General features: G+C 47.1%; 1 protein-coding gene across 3 annotated transcripts in view; it reads left to right on the forward strand.

The window, feature by feature from the left end:
• The window catches only part of Irag1 (inositol 1,4,5-triphosphate receptor associated 1), a 113863-nt gene that overhangs the window by 40823 nt on the left and 47697 nt on the right, over positions 1 to 25343 (forward strand). For 2 of the 3 annotated variants that reach the window (XM_032892901.1, XM_032892900.1), the window contains 8 exons: positions 10008 to 10108; positions 11703 to 11773; positions 13776 to 13949; positions 14972 to 15049; positions 16191 to 16243; positions 16408 to 16455; positions 16708 to 17319; positions 19216 to 19294. In XM_032892901.1, coding sequence (XP_032748792.1) covers positions 10008 to 10108; positions 11703 to 11773; positions 13776 to 13949; positions 14972 to 15049; positions 16191 to 16243; positions 16408 to 16455; positions 16708 to 17319; positions 19216 to 19294 — 1216 coding nt within the window. The remainder of the gene's footprint in view (positions 1 to 10007; positions 10109 to 11702; positions 11774 to 13775; positions 13950 to 14971; positions 15050 to 16190; positions 16244 to 16407; positions 16456 to 16707; positions 17320 to 19215; positions 19295 to 25343) is intronic. The other variant, XM_032892902.1, reaches the window with a different exon arrangement.

Below are 25343 nucleotides of genomic sequence, written 5' to 3' on the forward strand. Positions count from 1 at the left end.
GTAAGACCTTGGGTTCTACTTGCCCAAGTTCTTTTCTCCTTTGGGGGTTTCTAGAAGTCTCTAGGAAAAGGTTGCAATAGCTCATGGACAGAGCATCTGTCTTTCTGTTGTCAGCATTCACTACTACACTCCTGTCTTTCCTCCCGGCACATAAGGCCACTTGATAATGATAGGCATCCAGGCACCGGAAACTATTCAACTATATTAATACATTTAGCTTTAGATTAAAAAATTACTCTCCGGGAAAATTTCCTACATTTATACAATGTATTTTGATCCTATTCACCCACCACTCCATCCTTCAATTCTCCATAGTGCCCACCCATCTCCCTCCCAATTTCTTGTACCCTTTGTTATAATAGCTACCTGAATCCCTTCAGTGATACTTATTCCATATGTACATCCTCCAACTAGCCAACCAACTAACAGCTGCTTTCCAGATGGAGAATGATTCTTCCTCTTCCATAGCTACCAACTGCCAGTAGTTCTTCTGCTAACGGTGTGGGAGTCCCTCTCTCACCATGCTGGAATTTTGACTGGCTTGATCTTATGAAGGTCTTGTGCAGGTAAGCACAGTTGCTGTGAGCTGGTATATTCAACTACCATGTAATGTAAAGGTTAGCATTTTATAGCTCCTCTTCCTACTGATTCCTCCATTCTTTCTGTTCCCTCCCTGAGCCTTGGATGGTGGGAGGTTGATAAGATGGCCCATCGACAGCTGAGCACTCACGGCTACTCAGCACCTTGACCAATTATGAGTCTCTGCATTAATTACTACCCACGGTGAAAAGAAGCTTCTTTGTGAAATTGAGAGCAGCACAAATCTATGGACATAAACATATATTTAGAAGACAGTTGGAAAGTATGACCACTTAGCAAAACAACAGTAGTTTCTACCCCACAGCCTACAATCTCCCTAAGTCATGGACTTTTGATCAGGTTTCTAGCACCAGGCATAAAACTCAACCTGGAGATCAGGGCTCACATCCAACCAGAAAGGATTGTTAATCATATAATAATTATACCTCTACCGCATCAGTGGGCACATCTTGCCAGGCATGTCAGTATTGTAGCATGTAGAGTCCCTTACTGGGTAAGATGGTTGGTGTCTTTTCTCCCACACTATCCTACATAGCACCACCTGGCACTATGTAAGTTCAGTGGCGGGAGAGGGTTTCCCAGGCATTCTGGGTTGATTACTTTGTGTCTTGCATCCAAAGTAACAGATTTAACTTTTAGTGCACTGTAGCTTGTGGCAGAGGGTCTTGCCCAACTCCCTCTACAACTGTCCGCTCAGGAGCACAAGCTCAGGTCAAAACCTTATTCAAGGTATTTGCTGACTTCATCCTTCCTCAGCCAGATGATAACATAGCACGACATGGCTCTCTGGCTCCCCAGAACACACTCTGCCAAATTAAGCCTAGCTTAGGCCACAGCTCTGAGGCACTCCAGCTATCCCAAAGCATCTGTTCTGTGCTTCAGCTTTTGATGCTCCCAACAGACTTTGCTGTCCAGTCACACAGCAGCTCTTGTGGCTGAAGATTGGCTATTCAGGGGCATTACCTCCCTTTCCTATCCCAAGTTTTTAAATAATTGAGTGAGGTTGAGATAGGCTCTGGACAAGCAGCCCTCTGAGTGTGGCCCTGTGATGGTCAACCTTAACCATCAGCTTGTTGGAATTTAGAGCCCTCTAGAAAACATACTTCTGGGTGTGTCTGTGAGTTGTTTCCAGAGAGAGAGAGAGAGAGAGAGAGAGAAGATGCAGAGAGAGAGAGAGAGAGAGAGAGATTAACTGAATGTTGAATGTAGGCAGCACCATCCCATGGGCTAGGCTCCCACAACGAATCAAAGGAGAAGATGAGGGGAACACCAGCATCCATCGCTCTCTGCTCTCTGATAATAGAACACTCCTGCCACCATGCCTTCTCTGCCATGATGGACTGCACCTTCAAGCCATGACTCAAAGAACAACCCTTCCTTCTTTAAGCTACTTTTGTTTGGGAATTTTGAAACAGTAGTGACAAATGTAACTGTTACAGGCTCTAAGGAGGTAATCCCTTTGTGGAGACTTGGGGACCTCTGGTCTTAAAGCCACCAGGCTCCTTGTCTTGGGATCAGACTTGGAGATCCTGGTAAGGGCCTCCATAGTATCATCAGAAGTTCTCTCTCTCTCTCTCTCTCTCTCTCTCTCTCTCTCTCTCTCTCTCTCTCTCTCAGTGTAGTCCTTACCCTCAGGCAGTTGGAGCTCTTAGCTCATCACATGGTGAGACAAGATGAAAAGTAACACCCCCTAAGCAGCCAGAAAGTTCCATAAAGACAGAGAATGCTCCTGGGTCCCAGGCATATAGGTGTAAGCAGCATAGCAGAGTACCTGGGCTTAACATTCAGGCGATTCCAAATGATCCTCAATGATGTCAGGTTGACAATTAATACCCACTACTGCAAGATTTAAATAACCAATTCTCTATCAGAACGAGATGGAGATAAAATTAGCGATGCATATATAAACCTTGTAATCTTGTAAGGACCCCCTGGAGGAGAGATGTCCTTCCACAATCACCCAGTGAAAACCCTCACCCCGTTTTCCAGCTCTGTTGTATGTCCTCAGCACAGGTAGCTTCACAATACCAGGAGGCAGACATTGTTAGTTTATAGTGTGTACACCCAGGTGAGTCCACCTCTAGAACTGAAAGGAAGTACCTATACCCTCCACCTGAGATGGTGGCATCATCTTCCCTGAGATGCCCCACTGCTGTAATTTGTCATCCATAGCTATGATTAAGATACCTGAGACCAACTTAGAGGTTATTCCTCTTCATGTCATGTTTTCAGAAGTGTTAGCCTGTGATCTATTGTTCCTGTTTTCCTTGGGCTCAGAGTGAGGGAGAACATCACGGCAGGGAGAATGTGGTAGAGCAAGGCCGCTCATCCCATGATGGACAGGAAACAGGAAGCCTGACAGGAAAAGGGTGGTGACAAGGTAGATTCTTCTAGGACATTGGTGAGCTAACCCCACTTTATCCAGTTAGTCACCACGCTCCTAAAGTTTGCAATACCCATCAAAACAGTACCATCAACTGGAGACCTAGACTTCAACCTGTGAGCCTATGGGGGACATTTTATATTTGAACCACAGCATCCACTTATGTCATCACATCCTTTTAAGATGGTCCCAGTTAAGATCTGAAATGAAGTATCTTCACATGTTTAAATGAGGCATTAGGATCTGGTGTAGGAGGTGATGGTAACAATTGTTGGTACCTGCCATTCAATGATACAAGCTAGATATTATCATCACCACCTTATTATGAATGAAGGCACTGGACCTAAGATATTACACATTTGCCAAAGGTCACACAGCCACATCACAATTAAGTATAGATTCAAACTGAAGAACCCTTGCACATATGACCCTGTCTTCTTTGCCTCCTCTTGCCAGTAAAGACACTGTACTGAGCACCAGTGGCCTGAGGTGTGGGGAGTGGGTACTGATGTTTCATCTTTTAGGGTTCTATGGACAGGAGGCTTGGGAAAGAAGAGTCAAGAGAACTGTCACAGCATACAAACTATGAGACATGCTATAGGAGTACATCAATTAAAGTAGAATGCATTTCAGAAATGGCGATTACAGTCAGGAATGTATATCATGGTGGCTCATCCTCAATTCCCATTGTGAGCAAGAGCGTGGCTTGTCCTGTTTCTGTCTCTCCTCAAACAGTATGTGAGCAACCTGGTGTAGGGTTCACATCTTTTGCACACGTATCTCTACTCTTAGCACAGACCTAGAGGATGGTAGGATCTTAGGGAAGAAAGATTAGAAGAAAGGAAGGGAAGGGAGAGTGAAATAAGGAAAAAAGGGAGGAAGAAAGGAAGGAAGAAAGAAAGATGAAGAAAGAGAGAAAGAAAGAAAGAAAGAAAGAAAGAAAGAAAGAAAGAGAGAGAGAAAGAAAGAAGGAACGGAGATGGATTCTGGCTGGATGATTGAATGTATAGGTAGATAATGCATGGATGGATTGATGATTGGGTGGATGCCTGGATGGGTGATCGTGTGACAGTTTGGGTAGTTGGATGTTTAGATTGAGGAGAGGAAGACATGGAAGAAGGAATAGCATCCAGTAGGGACGACAGAAGATGATGCAGGATGAAAGGCTGACTGGGTGACTGGCTGACTGGCTGACTGGCTGACTGGCTGACTGGCTGACTGGCTGACTGAGCAGCATTTTACAAAGCATGGTCAACACCCATTGTGTACTGATCTACAATGTGTGATAGCCTGAGAGTAAGACCAGAGCTAAAGAGAGCAGGAAAATCTGATGACTATGGATCTGTGCCTTCTGGGAACTGAGTGGACACTGACAGAGACTGACAGAGGCAGAATGAGCACATACATTATGCAGCAAGCCTTCAGGGTTGTGGGGCAAAAATATCCCTCATGGTTTACATGGAGGAGTTGCATGCCCAACAGAAACCCTTACCCTCTCTCCCATGGCCTCAGGACCTGACACTGGAATGATCATTTACTTGCGAGTCCCCTGAGAATCTTTGTATTTTGTCTTCAGAGTACAAATTCCCCTCCCAAGGGAGTCCCTTGCCTGCCTTCCAGGCTACAACAGATCGACTGCAGTTACGGTCAAACAATGTGCGTATTCCTCTCATCCGTCCACCGTCATCATTCTTACTGCTTTATCTGTGTTTGTTTTTAAAGCCAGTCTAGGGGAGTATTAGCTTCATTTGATGTTTATAAACACCAAAATCAGAGAAATGAAATATCTCCCTGGGGGGTCATCCAGCTGAGATTTCACTGTAGGTCCATTTAGCTTCTCTCCTGGTCACACAGATGCAGTAGGGTCCCTGTCTCACTGTCACACAAGGAGGCCGTTACAGCAACCATACTCCCCATACTTGCCTGGGCTAGACCTGGAGCTGTTTCTAAAGAGATCTAGCCTGGCCCTAGTCATGTGATATTGAGGATTTGAAGCTCATATTCCCATCTCGGACATCGTTCTATATTTATCCCTGGGCTCAGGAGTACAGGGAACTCTCCTGCACCCTTGGGAATTTATGAGTGAAATAAACATGTAAATGTTTCTATAAGATTTATTAGAGGGGAATGAAATATGACCTGCAGCTTGTGCTTGGAGTGAGCTTGCTGGAGGTGGCACAGCCCCTCGGAGTTTGACTGATCCCCAGAGAAGAGAGAAGAACCCCTGGGGAGTCTGGGTCCACAGACCAGGAAGAGGGAAAAGAGCCCCAAAGCAGTGCTGCCCTAGCCTGCTTCCCTCCCGCTGTGTGTTCTGCTCATCTGGATTAGGGGGTTCTTGGAAGAAGAGACATCCCATGAGGACGTGTGCAGCATAGCGGGGCTAAGAGAAGATTATCCGAAGGACATCGGAAATCAGGGCAGGTGTCAACAAAGGCAAAGTGACAAATGGAGAAGCATTGTGGCACTGTGGAAGGTGTGTCTTCCAGTGTCTGGTGCGGTCCTAGGGCAAAGTGACATTCAATGGACTGATTTTTCATCTTATTTTCCTTTTATGATTGTTGGAGGATAGTGGAAATTATTACCTGTTAGATAGTTTTACTGCGGTGAACAGACACCATGACCAAGGCAACTCTTATAAGGACAACATTTAATTGGGGCTGGCTTACAGGCTCAGAGGTTCGATCCATTATCATCAAGGCAGGAACATGGCAACATCCAGGCAGGCATAGTATAGGAGGAGGTGAGAGTTCTACATCTGGATCTGAAGGCTGCTAGGCGAAGACTGGCTTCCAGGCAGTTAGCACAAGGGTCTTAAAGCCCACACCCACAGTACTATGCCTACTCCAACAGGGCCACACCTTCCAATAGTGTCACTTCCAGGGCCAACCACATTCAAATCATCACATTACCCCTAATGTGTTGCTGAGTAACCTGTGGAATTGATGGGCTGGATGAGAGAACATGAGGGTTTGGAACAATGCCAAAGTGCAAGAGGTCTGGGGAGTTTGCCTTTCCTTTATGTCTGTAACCCACATGGGACATCTCTTGTTTGAGAAGAAGTTGGTGAGAGAGGAGTGGAGCCAGGTGAAGATGACTGACAGAGCTTTTGTGACCATATGTCTTGGACAGTGGTGGTGGTTGTTGTTGTTGGTGGTGGTTGTTGTTGTTGTTGTTGTTGGTTGTTGTTGTTGTTGGTGGTGGTGTGCTTGTTGGCTCTGTTACCAGAAGGGCCAATCTGATGCCTTAATGAACTCCTGATTTAGCTCTAAATTGACAACCAGGCCCAAGATCAAGAGCATCAGTTTCCTAGATATCAAATTCCAAAGCTGATAAACTCAGCTGTGAAGGAAATACTGAGCACTGCTCTGTGCCAAGGGTGGATCCATGGCAGTTCCCTCTGGGGCTGAGATTCGGTGAATGAAAGTAGTTAGAGTTATGCAATAATGGGACACACTCCCAAGACCTCTCCTCTATGCACTTGAAATGTAAATATAACTAGAAATCTTGTCTTTTATTTGGAAACTATTTCTATATCAGTTTGTTTAATTTTAAAGAATTTATTTGCACATGCACACACACACACACACGTGTGTGTGTGTGTGTGTGTGTGTGTGTGTGTGTATTTGTGCATAGTGCCTTTGGAGGACAGAGTAGTGCATCAGATTCCTTGGAGCTGAAGTCACAGGCAGTTGTGAACTGTTAGACAGGAGTTCTGGGGACTGAACTCAGGGCCTCTGGAAGAGCTGCAAACACTCTTATGCTGAGCCCTACTTGGCCTGTTTAATTTTCATAGAAACTCCGTGATCTAGATGAGGTGATCAAGACACCAAGACACAAGGCTATTTGCTCAAGACCACATAGCTGCTAAGAAGAAATTATGGCCGAATGTGGTGTTTCTTGAGTGTGAAGCTCTTACAGTCCCCAAGCCAGGAGTTTGCCTATATGCTTTACAATATACCCTGCATTTTGTATTCAATAACTTATATTGCCAGTGTCAAGCTTTCTGGAGCCTTGCCTTCCATTAGAAGCTCCAAGTGGGAGAAGGGTTGGTGTTTGTACTGCACTAAGCTTAGCAAAATTCTCCTGAGTGTTCCTTGGTAATGTACCCTACACTTCTTTCAGTCTAGAGTAAAGAAAAGAAAAGAAAAAACAAACGAAGGAAAACAGTCCACATTTCTCAGGAGTGGTCCCTTAATACAGCTTGGCAGAAAGCTAGAAGTTCCCAGTCTGCTCAATCATTCTGTAAGCCAATTAGTGAAAGAACACTTCTATTTTATGGCTTATATATTTTGAATATATAGAGAGAGAGAGAATACTGAGACAGGAGAGAGAGAGAGAGAGAGAGAGAGAGAGAGAGATTTTTAGAATGCCACCCATATAGCAGAGGGATTTCTCCTGCTGACCTCAATCCTCCTGGGTTGTGAGTGGCTTGATAATGTGTGTGTGACTGGGATTCCATGTATGTGTGGCATTTATCAATTCTGGCTTGGTTTTTGCCTATCAGGACAGTCACTCCTGCTCTGTGCCCTCTCCAAATAAGGGTGCCTGTGGTCCCAGCAAGTCCCAAAAGGCAGAGAAAATGCCAACCAGAAAGCAGTTCCCTCTGTTGTCTCAAAGGCCACTAACTAGTAGGAAATGGCCTTTCACCTCTTCCCCTGCAACCCATCTGCTAGCAGAAAGCATCTCAGATCTGCTTCCATTATCTTTGTCTCCTCAGTCAAGGCATAGACCCACAGTGGGCATTCCAGAAATCTTTGCTGGATACATGGACAGAGTAGCAGGTAGGGGTGTGCATGTTTTCACAAATGTCATGAGCACCAAGAGAATCTTGCCACTCCCAGCATAGCCGTCCTCTCTCCTCAGAAAAGGCCTTTCCTCACAACACTTGTTTGTAAACTGGTGTAAGTCAGATATAAAATGGGCATCAAGACAGTCTGCAGAGGATGAGTGAGAGAAGCTGCGGGAAGTGTGGGGGTAGATGAACGGAGGGGAGAGGAATAAATGGTTAGGTTGGTGATAGATTGGGGAGCAGTGTATGAACGAATGGATGGATAGCAGAGAAGGAAGTGAAGAGAGATGGACTGATAGATTTATAGATGAATAGGGAAATAGAAGGATAGATGAATGGGCAGAATGGGAGAGATTAATGGATAAATGGCTGGGTTAATTGGTGAGTGGATAAGGATACAGAAAGGGATGGACAAATGGATGAGTGGATAAGAGATGTATGAATGGGTAAATCAATGTTAGCCAGGGAAAGAGACGAGTTTACCAATGATAAAGAAGATATTTAGAGAATGGGATGGGTGAATGCGTGGGAGAGACAAGGATATGGGTAAATAGGTGGACAGGGGAAGAGACATGAATGAACTCATGCATTTATGTAGATCCATAGAGATGGATGGATGAATGGATGGATGGGAAGAGACACAAATAAATGCATGCATTGGTGGATAGAGGGATGAATGGCTGCATGGAGAGATAAAGAGATGGCTAAGGAAGATATGGGCAGGGAGGTAAACAAGTGGATGTTGCGAGTGTGTGATGTGTGAAGTAAAAGACAAAAAAGGGGACAAGAGGTGGAGAAAGAGGTTAATTCATTTATCCCCCCCCCTTTCTTTAAAATTTAATTTTATGTGTATGGGTGTTTTGTCTACATCCAGTCTCAAGATTCATTCTCTTTTTATATCCTTGGAGTGGTAAAATGAATGAAGCTTTGGAACCTCCCTTTAAGCCAGCACTTCTCAGAGCCAGCCCTAGGGGGATCACAGCTCCACAGGGTGCGAGGACAAACAATTTAGCTTGGTGCCAACCATAGGCCGCTAGAGGGAGGAAGTGTTTGCTCGGCGTTTTTATGCTTTTAGATTTCTCTAGCTGACGTTTTCTTGTTGGTTGCTTTGGAAAGTAGTCAGAGTGTCAATGATTTAAAATAAAATCTCTTTTTGAGCACTAGCGTATGCTGGGAACTTATGAAAGTTCTACCACAGGGATGGCTCATGGGTAGAAAAACGAAATTTTAGCCAACGTAGTTTTTTGTTTGCCAGAGGATTCATATGAGAAGAGCTCTAAGTAAGGCTGACACAAAAAGGCAATTCCCAGGGCTCAAATATTCACTTGAGACAAAACCCTGTGCACACTATACGGACGTTAATTAACCTTCCTATGGCAAGAGTCACTTGTGAACAAGAATAAGAGAGTCAGAGAGATTCCAAAACCAAATGCCTTGTGCTCCAGAAAGTCAGGCCAGGCTAAGCCACCAGAGAGGCCATAGCAGAAGTGTTTGGGTCCATAGGCCTGAATGACTGAAGCAGGCCAGGCTAGAATCTTTTGGACCACACAGTTCCTATGCAGAAATATGAACCCAAGATTTCTTATCACTCAGTTTAAACTGAGTCACAACCAAGCACTTGGTTCTTGTTGGTTGCTTTGGAAAGTAGTCAGAGTGTCAATGAATTAAAATAAAATCTCTTTTTTAGCACCAGTGTATGCTGGGAGTTTGTGAAAGCTCCACCATGAGCTCTAAGACGTGCTGGTTTAAAGGGCTGCACCACAAGCAGGAAACAAGGGGCTGGGGAGACGGCTCGGCAGTCAAGCATATGGGTTTGATTCCCAGCACCCACGGCAGCACACACACCCACGAGGAAGGAAGAGGGTGGGGGGAGAGTAGGGGGGGGAGGGAGAGAGAGAGAGAGAGGAGAGAGAGAGAGAGAGAGAGAGAGAGAGAGAGAGAGAGAGAGAGAGAGAGAGAGAGAGAGCGCGAGCTGAGGTAGTCAATATGTTCATTAATTCATCTGTAGCCATGTCACAATCTACACTCCCATCAAATATCACACCTTGAATATATGTGATCTCCATTTCTAAATTATGTCTTAATGAAGCTGAAACAGACAAACCAACATACAGAGTTGGTGACCTGTGACAGTGGCCTTGGGAGTCACAATGTTCGAAATGCCGCAGTTCCAGGCCCTGCATGTGCCCCCCAGCCCAGGCCTAACTCCATTTGTGTTTTGCTCGAAACCACCAGGACTCTCCCTCTGCAGGACCGTTTTGCAGCCCTCCCACAATCATCCTGACGGGGGATGCCAGTTCACCTGGAGGAGAGACTGACACAAATCTGGTCAAGAGGTACGAAGCCCAGGCAGACGAGCAATGCTCTGTGGGGAGCAAATACCTGCATCTCTAGAAATACTTTCTTTCTTCTTTTTCTTGGAATCACTGTATTGATGAAGAGGGCTGGGTATATAGCTCAGTTTACCAACTGAGTACTTCTTGCCAAGGTAGGGTTAGGCCTTGGGTTTGATTCCCAGTGTCACATAAACTGGGCATGGTGGGGTACACCTGTAACCCAAGCACTCATGTGGAAGCAGGATCAGAAGTGCAGGGTCTTCCTTGGTTTCATGAAGAGTTCAAATCCACCCTGGGATATAAGAGACCTTATCTCAAAAGTGAAAATACACATTATCAAGCAGTTTTTCAAAATGGGAAAGAGAACCTAGGGTTTTCCCCCATTATCTTCTTTCCCAAAATGATGTTTTTGCTCTTGGATTTGGCCCTGTACCCACTGCTAGATTTTAAGACATCAGGTTAGATTTTAAGCACAAGACATCATAGTATGGAAATGTCTCATAATGTCAGTCCAGGCATTGCCACAGAAGCCTGGAAGGGGAGGATCTTTAACTGCAGAACCCTGTCATGGCCAAAGCAGGTCCTCCATGGACAGTCATCCTTTGGGAGGGACACTGATCACCGTCACAGGGATGCCACTGCCCCGGTTTCCCTTACCATGGGTCCCTGATTTGATCTAGCTGGAATAAGGCAGTCTGCATATCACTTTTAATAAATTTGAAAGATAATCCTCGGGGCTGGGGATACAGGTCCGTGGGAAGGTGCTTGCTTCGTAAGTGCAAGGCCTGGGTTTGACAGGCAACACCACAGTAAGAGGGTAATTATCACAGGACAGAGTGAGCTTCTTACCTGTTAATTAAGGGTAGAGGCAAAGGAGCAGAGTGAATACCAGGGAGGATATGAGAAATGAACATACATGCGTAGTCAATGTGGGAGGAGGTGGAAAAAAGCCAAATTAAGTCAGACATAGGACAGCTTCATGGGCTGGAGAGATGACGCAGTTGTCAAGATCACCCTGTTCTTGCAGAGGACCTGAGATTGGTTCTCGCTACCCAAATCAGGTGGCTCACAACCACCTGTAACTCCAGTCCCGGGAGAATCGGATGCCTCTAGCCTCCACATGCATCTGTGCACACAGGCACACCCATTTATGATTAGAAACAAGTCTTTAAAAAGAGCTCCATGTTTTGCAGGGCAGTGAAACTGTGTTTTTATTTTCTCCTTCAAAAATAAATGATCCCTGTCTCTGCCAGCCCCTGTGTATGCTTGGTAAGGCTCCCACAAGGTAGCTCTGGCATAAAGGCTGTATTCGTAGAGGGAGTAAACACTGTAGTACGGTTTCAGCCCTCAAGAGTGGGCTTGGGTAGCTTGAGTGGGCATAGAGACTTTGCTGAGTCATTGTTCTTCCCAGGGGCTCTGATGTGGAAGACTGAGGTACTGGGAATTCATCCACCTAACGTGCTCCCAAGGTGACAGAGGACCCTTGTGTGTGCTGTAGATGATGCTTTGGGGTAACCTGAGAGACTGTACTGTCATCCCATTTGTCCACCTCCGAGTAGATTTCCTAACGGGATGACCATGTTCTGTCTTTCAGGGCTCCCAGCCCCCACCGCAGGCTTTCCCACCGACACCTGAAGGTCTCCACTGCCTCGCTGACTTCTGTGGGTAAGGACTGTGTCAATGCGAGCACGTGCTTGAGCAGCAAGCATGAATTGTCTGAGCTTAGTTGAACCCAGCCCCTTTCCCTCTCCCCAAGTCCAAGGAGATCAGCCCCTCCGTGTTTGGGTCCAGAAGAAATGATGTCTAATTTCAGTGTCAGAAAGAAAAGGAAGAGGAAGTCAGAGCAGACGGAAGTAACATTAAGTGATCAGCATTGGGTTCAAAGATCAGAGTCCCAGGGCTGTATGGGTAGGTACGCAGCAAGGCGGGGGTGTGCCCATGTGAAAGGCGGGCAGCCAGGATCCCCTGCTGGTTCCTACTCACGGTTTTGCACACCTTTGTGGGACCATTGAAGGATAGGGGTCACATAGACTTGGGCTGTGTAGTCAGTGTTGATTACACTTTATAAGGAGGTTGGGACGTGAGTAGATAGAATTGATAAAGGGGCCTTCATGAGAGAACCAAGGACACCAAGGTAAGAAGGGGCCAACTTCTCCCCAGAGAAGAGGAAAGATATTCAGGCACTCCAGGGGGAGTGGCATCTGAATTTCATCTTAAAGAGACGACACACAGGATGGAGGAATGGCACTCTAGGTGGAGGAAGAGACTTGGCGGGAAGCAGAATCACCTAGAGTACGGTAGCAATCGGATGCTGTGCCAGGTGTATGTGTCATGATCACTGAAAACTATGGAGCCCCAATTCATATTAGCTTAACTCCGAAATAATAGAATTCTCCCCCGCCCCTGCCTTCTTTAGTCTGCCTCCACCATTGTCTGCTCCTCCTTCAGGGCCAATGGTCTCAGGCACTGCTGGATCCAGGTACTTAATTTGGGTTATTAGTTCTTGCACCATTCTGTCTCTCATCTCGTTTCATATATGAGCTCTCTTTTTGGGAAGACCTTCTATTCATGGTAACAAACGGTCTGCTGCACCTCCAGGCCTCCGTCTTATCTGTGACGCCCTTCTTCCCTCTCATTCCCCCAAACTGCTTCTCACTAGCCTTATGTGGTCATCCCTATCTGATCCCTGTGGCTGCCTAGATGGCATTGCCCAACTGGCCAAAGCTGGTTTGGGACCCACGACCACTCAGCCTTGCTTCTTGAAGCAGAGTTGTGAGTGGGGATGGCTAGCTCCCCCTGAGTCATTTGATGGTCATCCAGAGGGTTTCCCCAGTGAAAATGAAGAGCACTGCTGGACGAGGCATGAGTAGAGGTAGGGAGGCTGGCTGGGAGCTTGCCCTAGAAGGACTGGAGCTGGGCAAGGTCTTGGAAGGAGGATGTAGAGCCAGCAAAATTGGTGACCAGTTTTTGTGTAACTCTGGGAACTCTGATTAGGGATGAGGCAGGAGAATGGCAGGATCAGACATAGCTGCTAGAAAGGACACTCTGTAGGCAGTAGACTATGGGCCGGAGAGATTGGCTTGAAGGCAGGGGCCTTTTCAGGGGCCTGTGTTCAAGTGAGAGCCAATGAGGAGGGATAGAAATGGAGCCAGGGACACTGACAAGTAAATGCTATGCCTGGGCCAGGTCTTGGACATGGAAACCGAGGAAGAAGGAGACGTCTGGAGTGAGCATCTGGCAAGGCCATAGTGTCATCTACTTCGATCAACCAGGGTACTCCTGGAGATGGGGCAGTTTGGGCAGTATGGGTAGGAGAAAGGAAGGGAAAGGTGACCTTGGGATTGCAGCAGGGCACGGGCACCTTTGATCCCTAGCTTCACATCGACTGACTCAAAAAGAAACAGATCAGAAGGAAGAAAACCCAGGAAGAAGAGAGCATAAAGAGAGGCTCCTCAAAAGCCTCCCCTAAAGCAGAGTTAGGGCAGCTCCGGGAACTGAGGGGGCTCCATGACCCTTTCTGACAGAGGCTACAACCAGAGAGCCTACTGAGGAAGCCACCGTCTATCCTTATATCCCCTATCCTGACATTGGCATTTGGCTGAGGTCCAAGATGGCGGAACTTCTAAGATGAGGTGGCTCTCACTGGGAGCTCATTCTCTCTCTGCAGACCCCTCGGGGCACGTCATTGACCTGGTAAATGACCAGCTGCCGGACATCAGCATCTCAGAAGAGGACAAGAAGAAAAACCTGGCACTTCTAGAAGAAGCCAAGTTAGTGAGCGAGCGGTTCCTGACCCGCCGCGGGAGGAGATCAAGGAGCAGCCTCGGTGACTCCCCATCAGGTAGGGGAGGACCAGCAGTGGGAAGGTAGCTACCCTGACCCTCTCTGAGGCTGGACTTGGGGGAGGGAGGGGAAGGCCAGGCTCCAGCTACAGAACAACCTTGTTTCCAAGAGGGCAGGCTTCAAGTGGCCTGTCCCCTCGGCTTCCAGATTCTAAAAGGCCCAAGCCTTGCAAAGGTGATCCCTTCAAGAAGCCTTTGTGCTCAGCTTCCAGAGTTCTAAAACAGCTCCTAACTCTACCCCTGAGAACTCTCCCCGGTTTGCTTTCCAGCCCTGTGGGGACTTGCCCATGTGTGGACAAATGCCATTCCACATGATGCCCATTTATTAATCTGATCTCAGCATCTCTCCTTCATGAACTTCTGGGTCCTTAGCTCTAATGCAGAGAAACTCTGTGTGATACTGATACACTCTGACCCTCTCACAACCTTGCATGGCACAGTCTGTCTAACATCTTCATCCTCCCGATGAAGACACTGTCTGTGGTGGGCATCTCCCCAGAAGAGGTCTGAGGAGGCCATCCTGGGCTCCCTCAGCCTGGTATCCAAGGACCCGGGTACTCTGGAAGAGAGACAAGGATCCTTTGCCACCCTGTGCTGGGATCCCTCTTCTTCCTTAGTGCAAAGATGAGGCTGTTATAGAGAAGTCCAAGTGGCCTCCGAAGTCCAGGAGAGTGTTGGAAATCAGGCTGGTCCTATGGCATCTAGAAAGCACAGCCTCGCATGCTCTTCCTGTCAAGCAATGCAGGTTCTCAGAGTCTGGAAAGTTCTCTGAGGTCAGGCCCAGCAGCCTAAGCAATGCGACCCCATGTCTTGGAAATTACCTCAGGACCCCTTTGCTGGGCCAGTTGTATCAGAAGTTGGGTTGTGATAAGAGTCTTATATGATGGTTCTGAATCAGCCCCTGACCTTGACAAAGCAGTCTGTGTTCCCAGGGGTGAAATCTCCCTGAGAGAATAATCTGCTTGATGCCAGAAGTCCTAGCTCTTCACAAATGCTGGCCAATTGGCATTTGTTTCCACAGCCGTTTCTCCAAACCTCAGCTCTGGAGCTTCTCCTGCATCCTCTAGGAGCTGCTCGTTCACCATCTCCACACCACCAGGTGAGGCTGACCGGGAGCCTGTCCCCTGACGGGGAGGGGGCAGATGGACTGGTTGAGTGAGGATAGGGCCTAGGTCACGGGAAGCAGACTCTAGGTCTCTTTGCTCAGAGAGAAGTTGTCACAGCTTATTTGAGTCCTCTTGTTTGGACCACTATGAGTTTTGTTTATTCTGAAGTGCTGGGATTTGAACCTAGGTCCTACACATGCTAGGTAAGCACTCAACCACTGAACTACATCTCCAGGCCCACTGTGCATGTTGGTCTCTTCCTTTCTGGACTGTGTCCAGAGCCACACCCTCAGGCAATGGAGTACTGTGGCAGGCAGTCTGCCTTTGTCCGTTCTGGGAGGTAAGCCCAGGGTCCCACATTCACAGATGCTTCCCGACTATCAGACCTCAAGGTCCCCGTAACTCAATTTCCTTATTTGGTTTCTATGGTGGTGTTTCAATGCTGGCATGTGAGCAACAACAGTGTTTTTGACTGCCAGATCTTGTGTGTGTGTGTGTGTGTGTGTGTGTGTGTGTCTGTGTCTGTGTCTGTGTGTGTGTGTGTGTGTGTGTGTGTGTGTCTGTGTGTGCATATGTGTGTGTGTCTGTGTCTGTGTGTGCATATGTGTGTTTATGTGTGTATGTGTGTGTGTGTCTGTGTGTGTGTCTGTGTGTCTGTGTGTGCATATGTGTGTGCATATGTGTGTTTATGTGTGTCTGTGTGTGTGTCTTTGTGTGTGTCTGTGTGTGTGTGCATATGTGTGTTTGTGTGTGTGTGTGTGTGTGTGTGTGTGTGTGTGTGTGTGTGTGTGTGTGTGTGTGTGTGTCTGTGTGTGCATAATTTCATGTATGTGTGTGTGCATATGTGTGTGTGTGTGTGTATGTGTGTGTGCATATGTGTGTTTATGTGTGTGTGTGTGTGTCTGTGTGTGTGTCTGTGTGTGCATATGTGTGTGCATATGTGTGTGCATATGTGTGTTTATGTGTGTCTGTGTGTGTGTCTGTGTGTGTGTCTGTGTGTCTCTGTGTGTGTGCATATGTGTGTTTGTGTGTGTGTGTATGTGTGTGTGTGTGTGTGTGTGTGTGTGTTGTTGTTAAAGTCACAAGCAGGGGACTAGGTGATGGGCACCACTCACCTGCCCTGGCCCATTGCAGGTTTTGACACATGCAGTGGCCCACAGTCCCCTCTGCCAGGATCGCCAGCACAGGTAACAACAATGCCATTTCTATGCCATTGGATCTCTTGTCTCTAACATGTCTAGACCCTCTGTAACCCCTGAATCAGGGAGGCGGAGGGGCATTTACACCCTGCTAAGCTTCAAGAGGGAGCAGGCCTCTTCCCACTGCTACTGACCTGTGTTTTCTTCTTCAGCAAAAGGGACATGAGGATGATGTCTTCTCGTCTCACCTCGGAGAGCCTGTGAGTTTGTGCTTTGCTCACTTTGCTGTGATTTGAATGTGGGGAATGTGGTCTCAGAAGCCACATTCCCCACAGGGTAGAGGGTGGGTTCTGGTGTAAGCAGAAGAATCCTGTCTTATGAGATGGAACTCTGAAGGGGAAAGAGGTAAGGCAGGTTCAGACCTCATTTGCATACACATAAATGGGCTGTTGTCAAGGTCCGAGTCTCCTCAGCCTACCTCCAGTGTCCCAACTCTATCTCTTCTCTTTCAGAATGCCTCCAAAGGGCTAGCTGACCGGAAGCAGAATGACCAGAGGAAAGTGTCTCAAGGCAGACTGGCTCCTCGCTCTCCCACAGTGGAGAAATCCAAAGAACTTTCAGTAGAACAAAAGGAAAACTTCGATCCCCTTCAGCATCTGGAGGCCACACCCATGGCTCAGGCCTCTGGAGCAAGCGTCAGTGGGAAAATGGCGCTGAACAGTCCCCAGCCTGGCCCTGCGGAGATGGAGCTGGGGAGGCAGCTTCTGAAGACAGCCAGGGAAGACAACCCTCTGCCCAGAACCACAGTCCAGGGCTCAGGAGGAACGGCCTCCCCACATTCTCAGGGACAGGGCTCTGCTGGAGAGCTTATGGGGCCCAAGGCTGGCTCTAAGGCTGAGCCGAGGTCTCCTGTGTCCCGGCCCCCTCTGATTCGGGGGGTCTCGTGGGACAGCAGCCCTGAAGAACCTGGTCCCCTGCTGCAAAAGGTGCTCGCTAAGCTGCCTCTGGCAGAGGAAGAAAAGCGGTTTCCAGGCAAAGCCAAGCCAGCCAAGCCACCGGGGCTCAAAGACTTCCAGATACAAGTACAGCCGGTGCGCATGCAGAAGCTGACCAAGCTCCGGGAGGTGGGTTCCGGCCCTGTCGCACAGTGTGCGCATGCCAAGGGCCCCCTGAACTCCAGGCGTTTGCACTCAAGCTGGGCCCTGGGACAAGACAGCTCTGACATCATGAAGTCCCAAACTTGTTGACCCTGAGAAGCCACTCCCATCAGTGTCACACCAGTTTCAGGTGCCTTTTGCTCCTGTCAATGTATAGAAGTCCCCTGAAATACAGTGGTCACAGTTCAGGGGAAGTTAGCCACATGAACTCCTTATCCCGAGCTGTCTTCCTCCTCCAGCTAGACCTGGCAAGAGGAACCTCTGACAGAGTATCTGATCTTGCCTAAAACTGGGGAAAACCAGGATAAGTGGGTTTTGTAATGTCATCCATCCTGCCTTTTTGGTACCTGTTAACTAAGGGCCTTAGACCCCAGTTCCACTATGACAGTGGCCATAAGGGGATGCTCCTCCACAGTGAATTTCTTCCCTTGTCCATGGTGTCCCCAGTGTCCATTGATCATCAAACTAGGAATAGTGGTCAGTCAGGGTGCTGCCCTTCTATGCAATGAGTGATTGGGAATATCCAGATGTGTAGGGGTAAAGAGGAGATCAGACTGCAAAATAGAGGACTTAACTGGACCAAAGGCCCTGATCCAGTCCCTTCTCTCCTAGGCGGCCAACTTCAATTCAGGTCAAGGAGACTGGGAGACTAAGGAGTAGGGACTGGGATAGGACAAAGTCCCCTGGCCCTTCCATTGAGGCAATAAGGGTGAGGAAGGAGGTGTAACCTGTAACACTCCAGCTCCAATGCGAGTATCTAATGAGAGGACATGCTAGCGAGGACACCTTGTAACAGGCCGCTGTGCTGTTCAGAGAGCTTCAGTGAGGAAGCGACTCAGTCAGGAGAGTGCTCTACTAACATGCACAAAGCCCTGGGTTCCCAGAGTCACATAAAACCATGTGTGGTGGTAGCTCATGCCTGTTATTCCACTACCAGAGAGGTAGAGGCAGGAAGATCAGAAATTCAATGTCATGTTTAGCTATATAGGAAGTCTGAAGCCAGTCAGAGATAGACAGACAGACAGACAGACAGACAGACAGACGAACAATTCACATAGAACTCCCACACTCCAATACAAGACCCAAGGTAGCTTAGAACAATGCCAGGCAGAGCCACCTAAAGTGGTCCACGTCTCACATCTGTGAAGACAAAGGGAGCTTCATTCACCTTCATGGACATCAGAGGCAGGGAGAGTAGGCCACTCCCTTAGAACTCTCCACATCCCTGCAGGTCACTCTCACCCAGCAAGGGAAGTCACAGAGGACCCGGAAGCTCAGGCTACCAGCTGGTCTGGCACTGAGACCTGCTCTGTACCCTGTGCGGTGTGCTGGCAGCTGAGGGGTGTGGACCTCTGGCTTGCTAAGTATATTGCAAGGGCATGGCCTGGGCTCTCTCTGGATCCTGGGCACTTTTCTGTTAGCCTCTTTCTTTCCCTTTACTCAGAGGCCAGTCATTCAAGTGGCTTTTGTCACTTGAGAGGCTGAGAACCCCTGGATGGCTCCAGGGGCCAGGAAAGGACTCGGGTATCCCCGGAGGGTCCTGGTCTGACATGGATTGGCTTGGAGCAAGGGTAGCCTACTGGGTCTACCCACATCCTAAATCTATCTCTGCTTTCTCAGTCCCCTGAGCGGCGACTCTCAGGCTTCATTCGTCTGGAGGTGTCACAAAGATCATTGGGGAAAGATGGTCACTTACACAGAAGGGCAGGGCAGGAAGCTGCTTCCAGCAGTGAGACCATCAAGAGTCACTTCCAGAGCAGCTGCATGCATATCTAGGAGACTTTAATGTCCCCAAAGCCCTTAGTACCTAAGGATTGCGCCTGTGCTGTTGCCTGAACCATGTCCCTTCTTCCTCTCACCAAGGAACACATCCTGATGAGAAACCAGAACCTGGTGGGGTTCAAGCTCCCTGAACTGAGTGAAGCTGCAGAACCAGACAAAGGTAGGCTGTGGGGGACCTGTTTGCTCTCCCTGCTGGCATTCTGTGTCAACACTTGATTTCCCACGAGTCTTTGTGCATGAGTGAAGGAAACAGATTGTATAGCCCACTGAGGCAGAACATTCGCAAGTCTGTCTCCTTCCTACCACCCCGCCCTATCCCTGTTAGTGACAGTGGATCGGGAAGGCGCCCCGGGCCTGAACTTTTGACACCGCTTTTCCCTTACACCCAGGAAGCTACCCGAATAGATCAGTTCCTCTTTTCAAGACACCAGAGCTCTCTCTTTTTAATTTGCTGTCACCACAAAGTACAAAACCCAGCCCTACCCTACTGGGTGACTGCACATCCCTTCTTCCAAGACTTCTGCTCTCCATCACGCCACACACTCTACCACACTTCTCTGAAAATAAGGACAGAGGCTGGACCCTCCCTGTTCCTGCCTTCGTCTGTTCTTCCTCTGAGTTCACTGATGCCCCAGGGTGAGCCACAGCTGTTCCTCCTGGCTCTGCTACTGAGTGAAGAAGCTCTGTGGCCTCACTGGCTTGATCCCCGCACCCCACCCTGTTACCCAGGGCTGTCATCGTTGCCTTGAACATTAGCAAGAAGAGTACACGTACACAAATGAACTATGTTTACAGCGTGCCTAGAACAGCACCTGGTACACAGTGAGTGTTGTCTAGGTGCCAGCTGTCGAGATGCCCAGTCTCTACAGGGCCCCGAGAGCCAGTATCTCTAGCTGGAGTATGTCTATGTGCGTACATATGTGTCTGTACCTAAACCGTAAGCTACAGGCTTACATTTACGGTGCTGCCTGGCACTAATAAGTCCTGAATAAGAACTCAACCGAACAATGAGTGAGGCTGTGAAAGAGTGCACAGGGGAGAAACTGACATAGTTGCATAAAAGCAACCAGAGTGCTTCGTGATGGCCAGAGAAGAATGAGTGTGTTTGTAGGGATGCTTCTAGAAGGGCAGGCTCTCTGTTCCTCCCTCTTCCTTAGGCCTCTTCCCTGTGGACACCCAGCCCCTGTCTCTATGAGTTCTGTGGAATCATTGCACCTGTCTCTTAAAGGAGCAGGTCTGTCTGCCTGCTCTAAAATCCCCCCTCCCATTCCTTACTTATTTTGTATTTGTGTCTATATCTATCTCTTGCTATATCTATCTCTTGTCTTTTGTTGGCATTTATTAATTTGTTAAGTGGTGATATATACAATGTTCTATATATCATATATATGATAGATACAATGTAATCACACACACACACACACACACACATTGTATATATGGCATTAACTTTGCCACTTAAGTCATGTCCAGCATGTGCGGCAGTGGCCTTTAGTCCAGTCTTGCTATACTGTGCAGCCATCACCACCGCCCATCCACAGAACCTTTTTTTTCTTCCTCAGTTGCAACCACACCCACGAGACACAGCTGTCTGCACCCCTCGAACTTCCTGTTTCTGTGGATTATGCCTGCTCTAGGTCCCTCATGTCAACGAAGCCATACAGTATTTTACCCATCCCTTCTATCATTTCAATAAACTCTCTAGCATCTTGCAGACTCTAAGTCACTTGCAACTCAGATTTTGTCTTCACCTAGGAAGCTAAGAAGCAGGGAATTTTGCTCTCACCTTAGTGTCAGGGAAACCGAGGCCCAAAGAACTCCTGACTCCATCCCAGGAGCAGTTCTGAAACATGTTTTAGCTTTATCTTATTTGAGATAAACTAATCCAGAGGAGGTCAGCTTATGGGGAGCAGGGCAGTGAGTGCAAAACCAGTTTCCCAAAACGTCTGCCTTTCTCCTGTGGTCACCAGTGTGCCTCAGGCTTCACAGAGCACCTCTGGAAAGGCGCACTCCCCTCTCACACTGTCTGTCTATGGCTGGTGTCAGTCATCTTATGAATCACCATGCGAGATTATGCTGGATTTCACCAGGGAGTGGAAAATTCTGAGCTGAAATACAATAGCTACCACCTTCTCAGTTAGCCAGGCTCCAGAGGTCCTTTTTTAAAAGCACTGAATTATTTTTAAAAAGTTAACCATCTCTAGCTGACTATGGTGGCACATGCCTTTAATACCAGCACTCTGGGGGCAGAGGCAGGAGGCTCTCTGTGAGTTGGAGGCCAGGCTTTAACTACAAACTGAGTTACATACTGAGGATAGTCAGGCTATGATTTGAGACCCCGTCTCCAAGGGCCAAAGCAAGCAAACAAACAAAAAGTCACCTTAGAGCCGGGGAGGTGGCTCAGGGGTAAGAATGCTTGCTCTACAAGCATGATGATCTGAGTTTGAATCCCCGCAGCCACATAAAAAGTCAGTCACATGCATAGCCGCAATGCATGCCTATAGCATCAGAGCTGTGAGGAGGATTAGTCAGCTTTGTAGTCAGCTGCCAGCATATCTCCAGATACCTCAAGGCAAAGAATGACAGAGCACCTGATACCTGCCTCTGCCCTCTGTACACACACACACACACACACACACACACACACACACACACACACACAGAGGCACAAATCACATGCAATGCATTTATAAATATACACAAAGCCTTAACAATATCTAGAGGTAGCTTTCTAAATACATGCTTCCTCACTTTTAGTTTTTTTTATTAAAACACTAGAAAACCCTCTCAGGATTTTATGTACATGAGGCTGGAGAGACGGCTCAGCAGTTAAGCGCACTTGCTGCTCTTGCAGAGGACATGGGTTTGCTTCCCAGCCCCCAGCTCATAACTGTCTGCAATTCCGGATCCAGGAAGCCAACTCCCTCTTCTAGCCTTCTCCAGCACCCGACCCCATACGGTGCACATGCATACAAACCACTCATACACATGAAAATAACAAACCTTTAAAAACTCTCTTAGCCATAGCCCCGTCACAGTCTTATTCTTTCCAACACATAACTTTCCTAAGCTGATTCGATGGTATAGATACAACTTCCTCTTAAAAGCTTGTTTCACTGAAGTTGTCATAACTAATTACATGTATTTAGAGTTCATATTTATGGCTGAGTGGGTTCATATTTCCTCCTGTATGACTGTCTCTATTGTAAAATGTTTCAGATGTTTATAGTTTTCCGTCTGTTGTAAACAGTTTTATCTTTGTGCTTGTGAGTTTTTTCTCTCTTCTTTCTTTTAAGGAACTTCCTTGGGATACGTTCTCAGACATGGGAGTCTCTGAGTCAGTGTAGAAATACTTATCAAATATTGTAGACATTTGCATATGTTTTTCTTCCTAGCACGATAATTTCTGGATGTTGCTCTGGTCTTTCTTAGCCAGAATATAGTAGAGTAAGAAAGAGGTGAACAATAATCACGACAGTTATAGCCAGGTGTGGTGGCTGACCTTGGTTGTCAACTGATTGGATCTGGAATCAACTAAAATGCAGGCCAGTAAGCAGCACTGTCCCACGGCTCTGCTCCAGTTCCTGCCGTTAGGCTCTGGCTTTGAGCCTCTGCCCTGGCTTCACTCCTTGATGGACTGTAAGCTGCAGGCCAAGCAAACCCTTTCCTCTCTCTCATTGCTTTTGGTCAGAGTGCTTCATCACAGCACCAGAGAAGCAAATCAGAACACCAGCCATGAGGGCACACGTCTGTAATCCTAGCAGGCAGGAGGCTGAATCAGGAGGACTCCAAGTGGAGGCCAGCCGGGGCTCCACAATGAGACTGCATTTCAAAACAAGCTAACAAAAAAAGATGACAGTTTCAATACACTATTATCATTGATGCAAAATGATGCTTTGCTTTTATTTCAGTTAATATTCTAGCATGCTCAAACTTAGATTTTTCTTTTTGGTAGTAACGTCTTAGCTTTTTATCAATCCATTTGGGACCTATATTATGTTTTTGGTTGTTGTTAGCATTACATGTGAAGTGTGCATAACAAATATGAATGCTTTGCCTTAATGTTTTCTCTCAATATTTAAAGTTATTTTATCTTATTTTATGTGTATGAGTGTTTTGCCTGCATGTATATCTGTGCACCACGTACAGGCAGGGCCCACAAATACTGGAAGGGGGCATGGATCTCCTGAAACACTGGAGTAACAGACAGTTGGAGGCAGCACACGGGTGCTGAGAATAGAACCCAGATCTTCTCCAAGAGCAACTGCTGAGCGTTTCTCCAGCCCCCAATTAAAAAAGAAAACTTTTGCTTATGCATGTACACAAGATTGTGTCTATATGTGTGTTCAGGCGTACATGTACACATGGTGTGTGTTGTGTGTGTGTATGTGTGTGTATGTGTATGTGTGTGTATGTGTGTATGTGTGTGTATGTGTATATGTGTGTGTGTATGTGTATATGTGTGTGTGTGTGTGTGTTTTCACGCATGGCCATGTATGATGTGTGGGCAGATACACGTGCTGTGCTCCACATATTAATACTTTGATTTATGTGTTTATTTTACTAGTACCGCTTCATCTTGCTAATAAGAACTTCATCTTTTTTGCTGTTGTATTTTAGTTTTAGATGTGGAGTCTCACTATGTAGCCTGGAACTCACAATTTAGAGCAAGCTGGTCATGAATGCATAGGGACCTAGCTTTCTGTCTCCCAAGTGCTGGGATTAATGGGGCACCACCACACCTGGCTCTCTGAGCACCATTTTAAGACATAGGTATATTAAGACTTAAGAGCTTGTTTCTACAATAACATTTTGATAGTGTTTCTACTTTGTGGTGACAGTCATGTTATATTTATATATATTTATGGAAAGCAGGGTTCTGTTTGCTGTTGTTATTGATTCTGTTTGTTTTATTTTCTTTGTTTTATGGTATTTTAGTGGGTTTTAGGGGTTTGGCTTTTTCATTGTTTTGTTTCTATTTGTTCACTTTCTAGCTTTTTGAGACAAAGCCTCATTCTGTAGCCTGGCCTGGCCTAGAACTAGCCTCAGCCTTCTGAATCGTGGGATTGCAGATGTCCCACCATACCCAGAGTGGCTGTGTGTCAATCTGGCCAAGACGGCTCGTTTGCCTCATGGCTTTAACGAGAATATACTCTCTTGCGTAGTGGGATTAGCCCTCTCTCAGTACTCTTCTTCTGCCATGCAGTTGTGCATATTTTGGATAGATCCAAGTCAAGATTGCAGAATGAGCAATGAGCGTGAGGCCAGAGGCCAGGACACAGGAATCTACTCACCAGGCGAGAACAGAGTGTCAGGTCTCCTGACATCTGTATGCCTCCTTCACATTTGAGGATTACACCATCTTGTGCACCTTCCATGCTGGATTCAGGATTGTTCATGCTTTATTTGAAGTTTAGGCATTTCTGTTTTCTCTTCTAGAACATCTAATGTCCTTTGCATTTGGCTCTTGCCCCACTCTGTGAGACCTTATTTATTGGTAACCAGGACTCTTAGTTCCCTGGATTTCCTGACCGATCACTAGTAGTGGAGATGAGTGTGGCCCCTTGTCACATGCTTCCTGCGTTCTAGATATTGCTCGTAAACGGTAGAGTGCTGACTCTGGGGACTGGAACAAGGACTGCAACCAGAGTGACTACTGCATGCCAGATGCTGTGCTGAATATTTGACCCTGGTAGACTCAGTGGTCACAAGAACCTAAGAAGCAAGCAGTCCTGCTGTAGTCACGCAAAGGCACTGAGGCCTGTGAAGGCTGTGGTGGTGTGCCTCTTAACTGCAGCAGGGAGATAGGAGCCTAGATGTGTGTAACCTTTGAGGCCTCTGACCCCTTTGCAGAACATCGTTCTTTCTGAATTTACAACTCAACCTCCTGTTACTTTATTTTATCTGATTCAGCACCGTCCCAGTTGTCCTTCCCCTGGGACACCATGTGCATCTCCACACCTGTGTGTGTCTTATTACTTTGATAACATTATCTAACCCGACAATAGTGATGAGGAGAACACTTGCCTGGCTTCTCTTTTTGAGTGAATTTTAGTGTGTTCTTTTTTCTTCCAAGAGTCATGCATCTTATTAAATAAATGCACTCTTTAAAATTATATTTCTATGATTTGATATAAAATATAAATTATAATTATAAAACATGCTATTGTCTAGTTAGGTCTCCCTGTGCTGTGATAAAAGACTGACCA

The sequence above is a fragment of the Rattus rattus genome, chromosome 2 (genome assembly GCF_011064425.1).
Source record: "Rattus rattus isolate New Zealand chromosome 2, Rrattus_CSIRO_v1, whole genome shotgun sequence".
NCBI classification, from domain to species: Eukaryota; Metazoa; Chordata; class Mammalia; order Rodentia; family Muridae; genus Rattus; species Rattus rattus.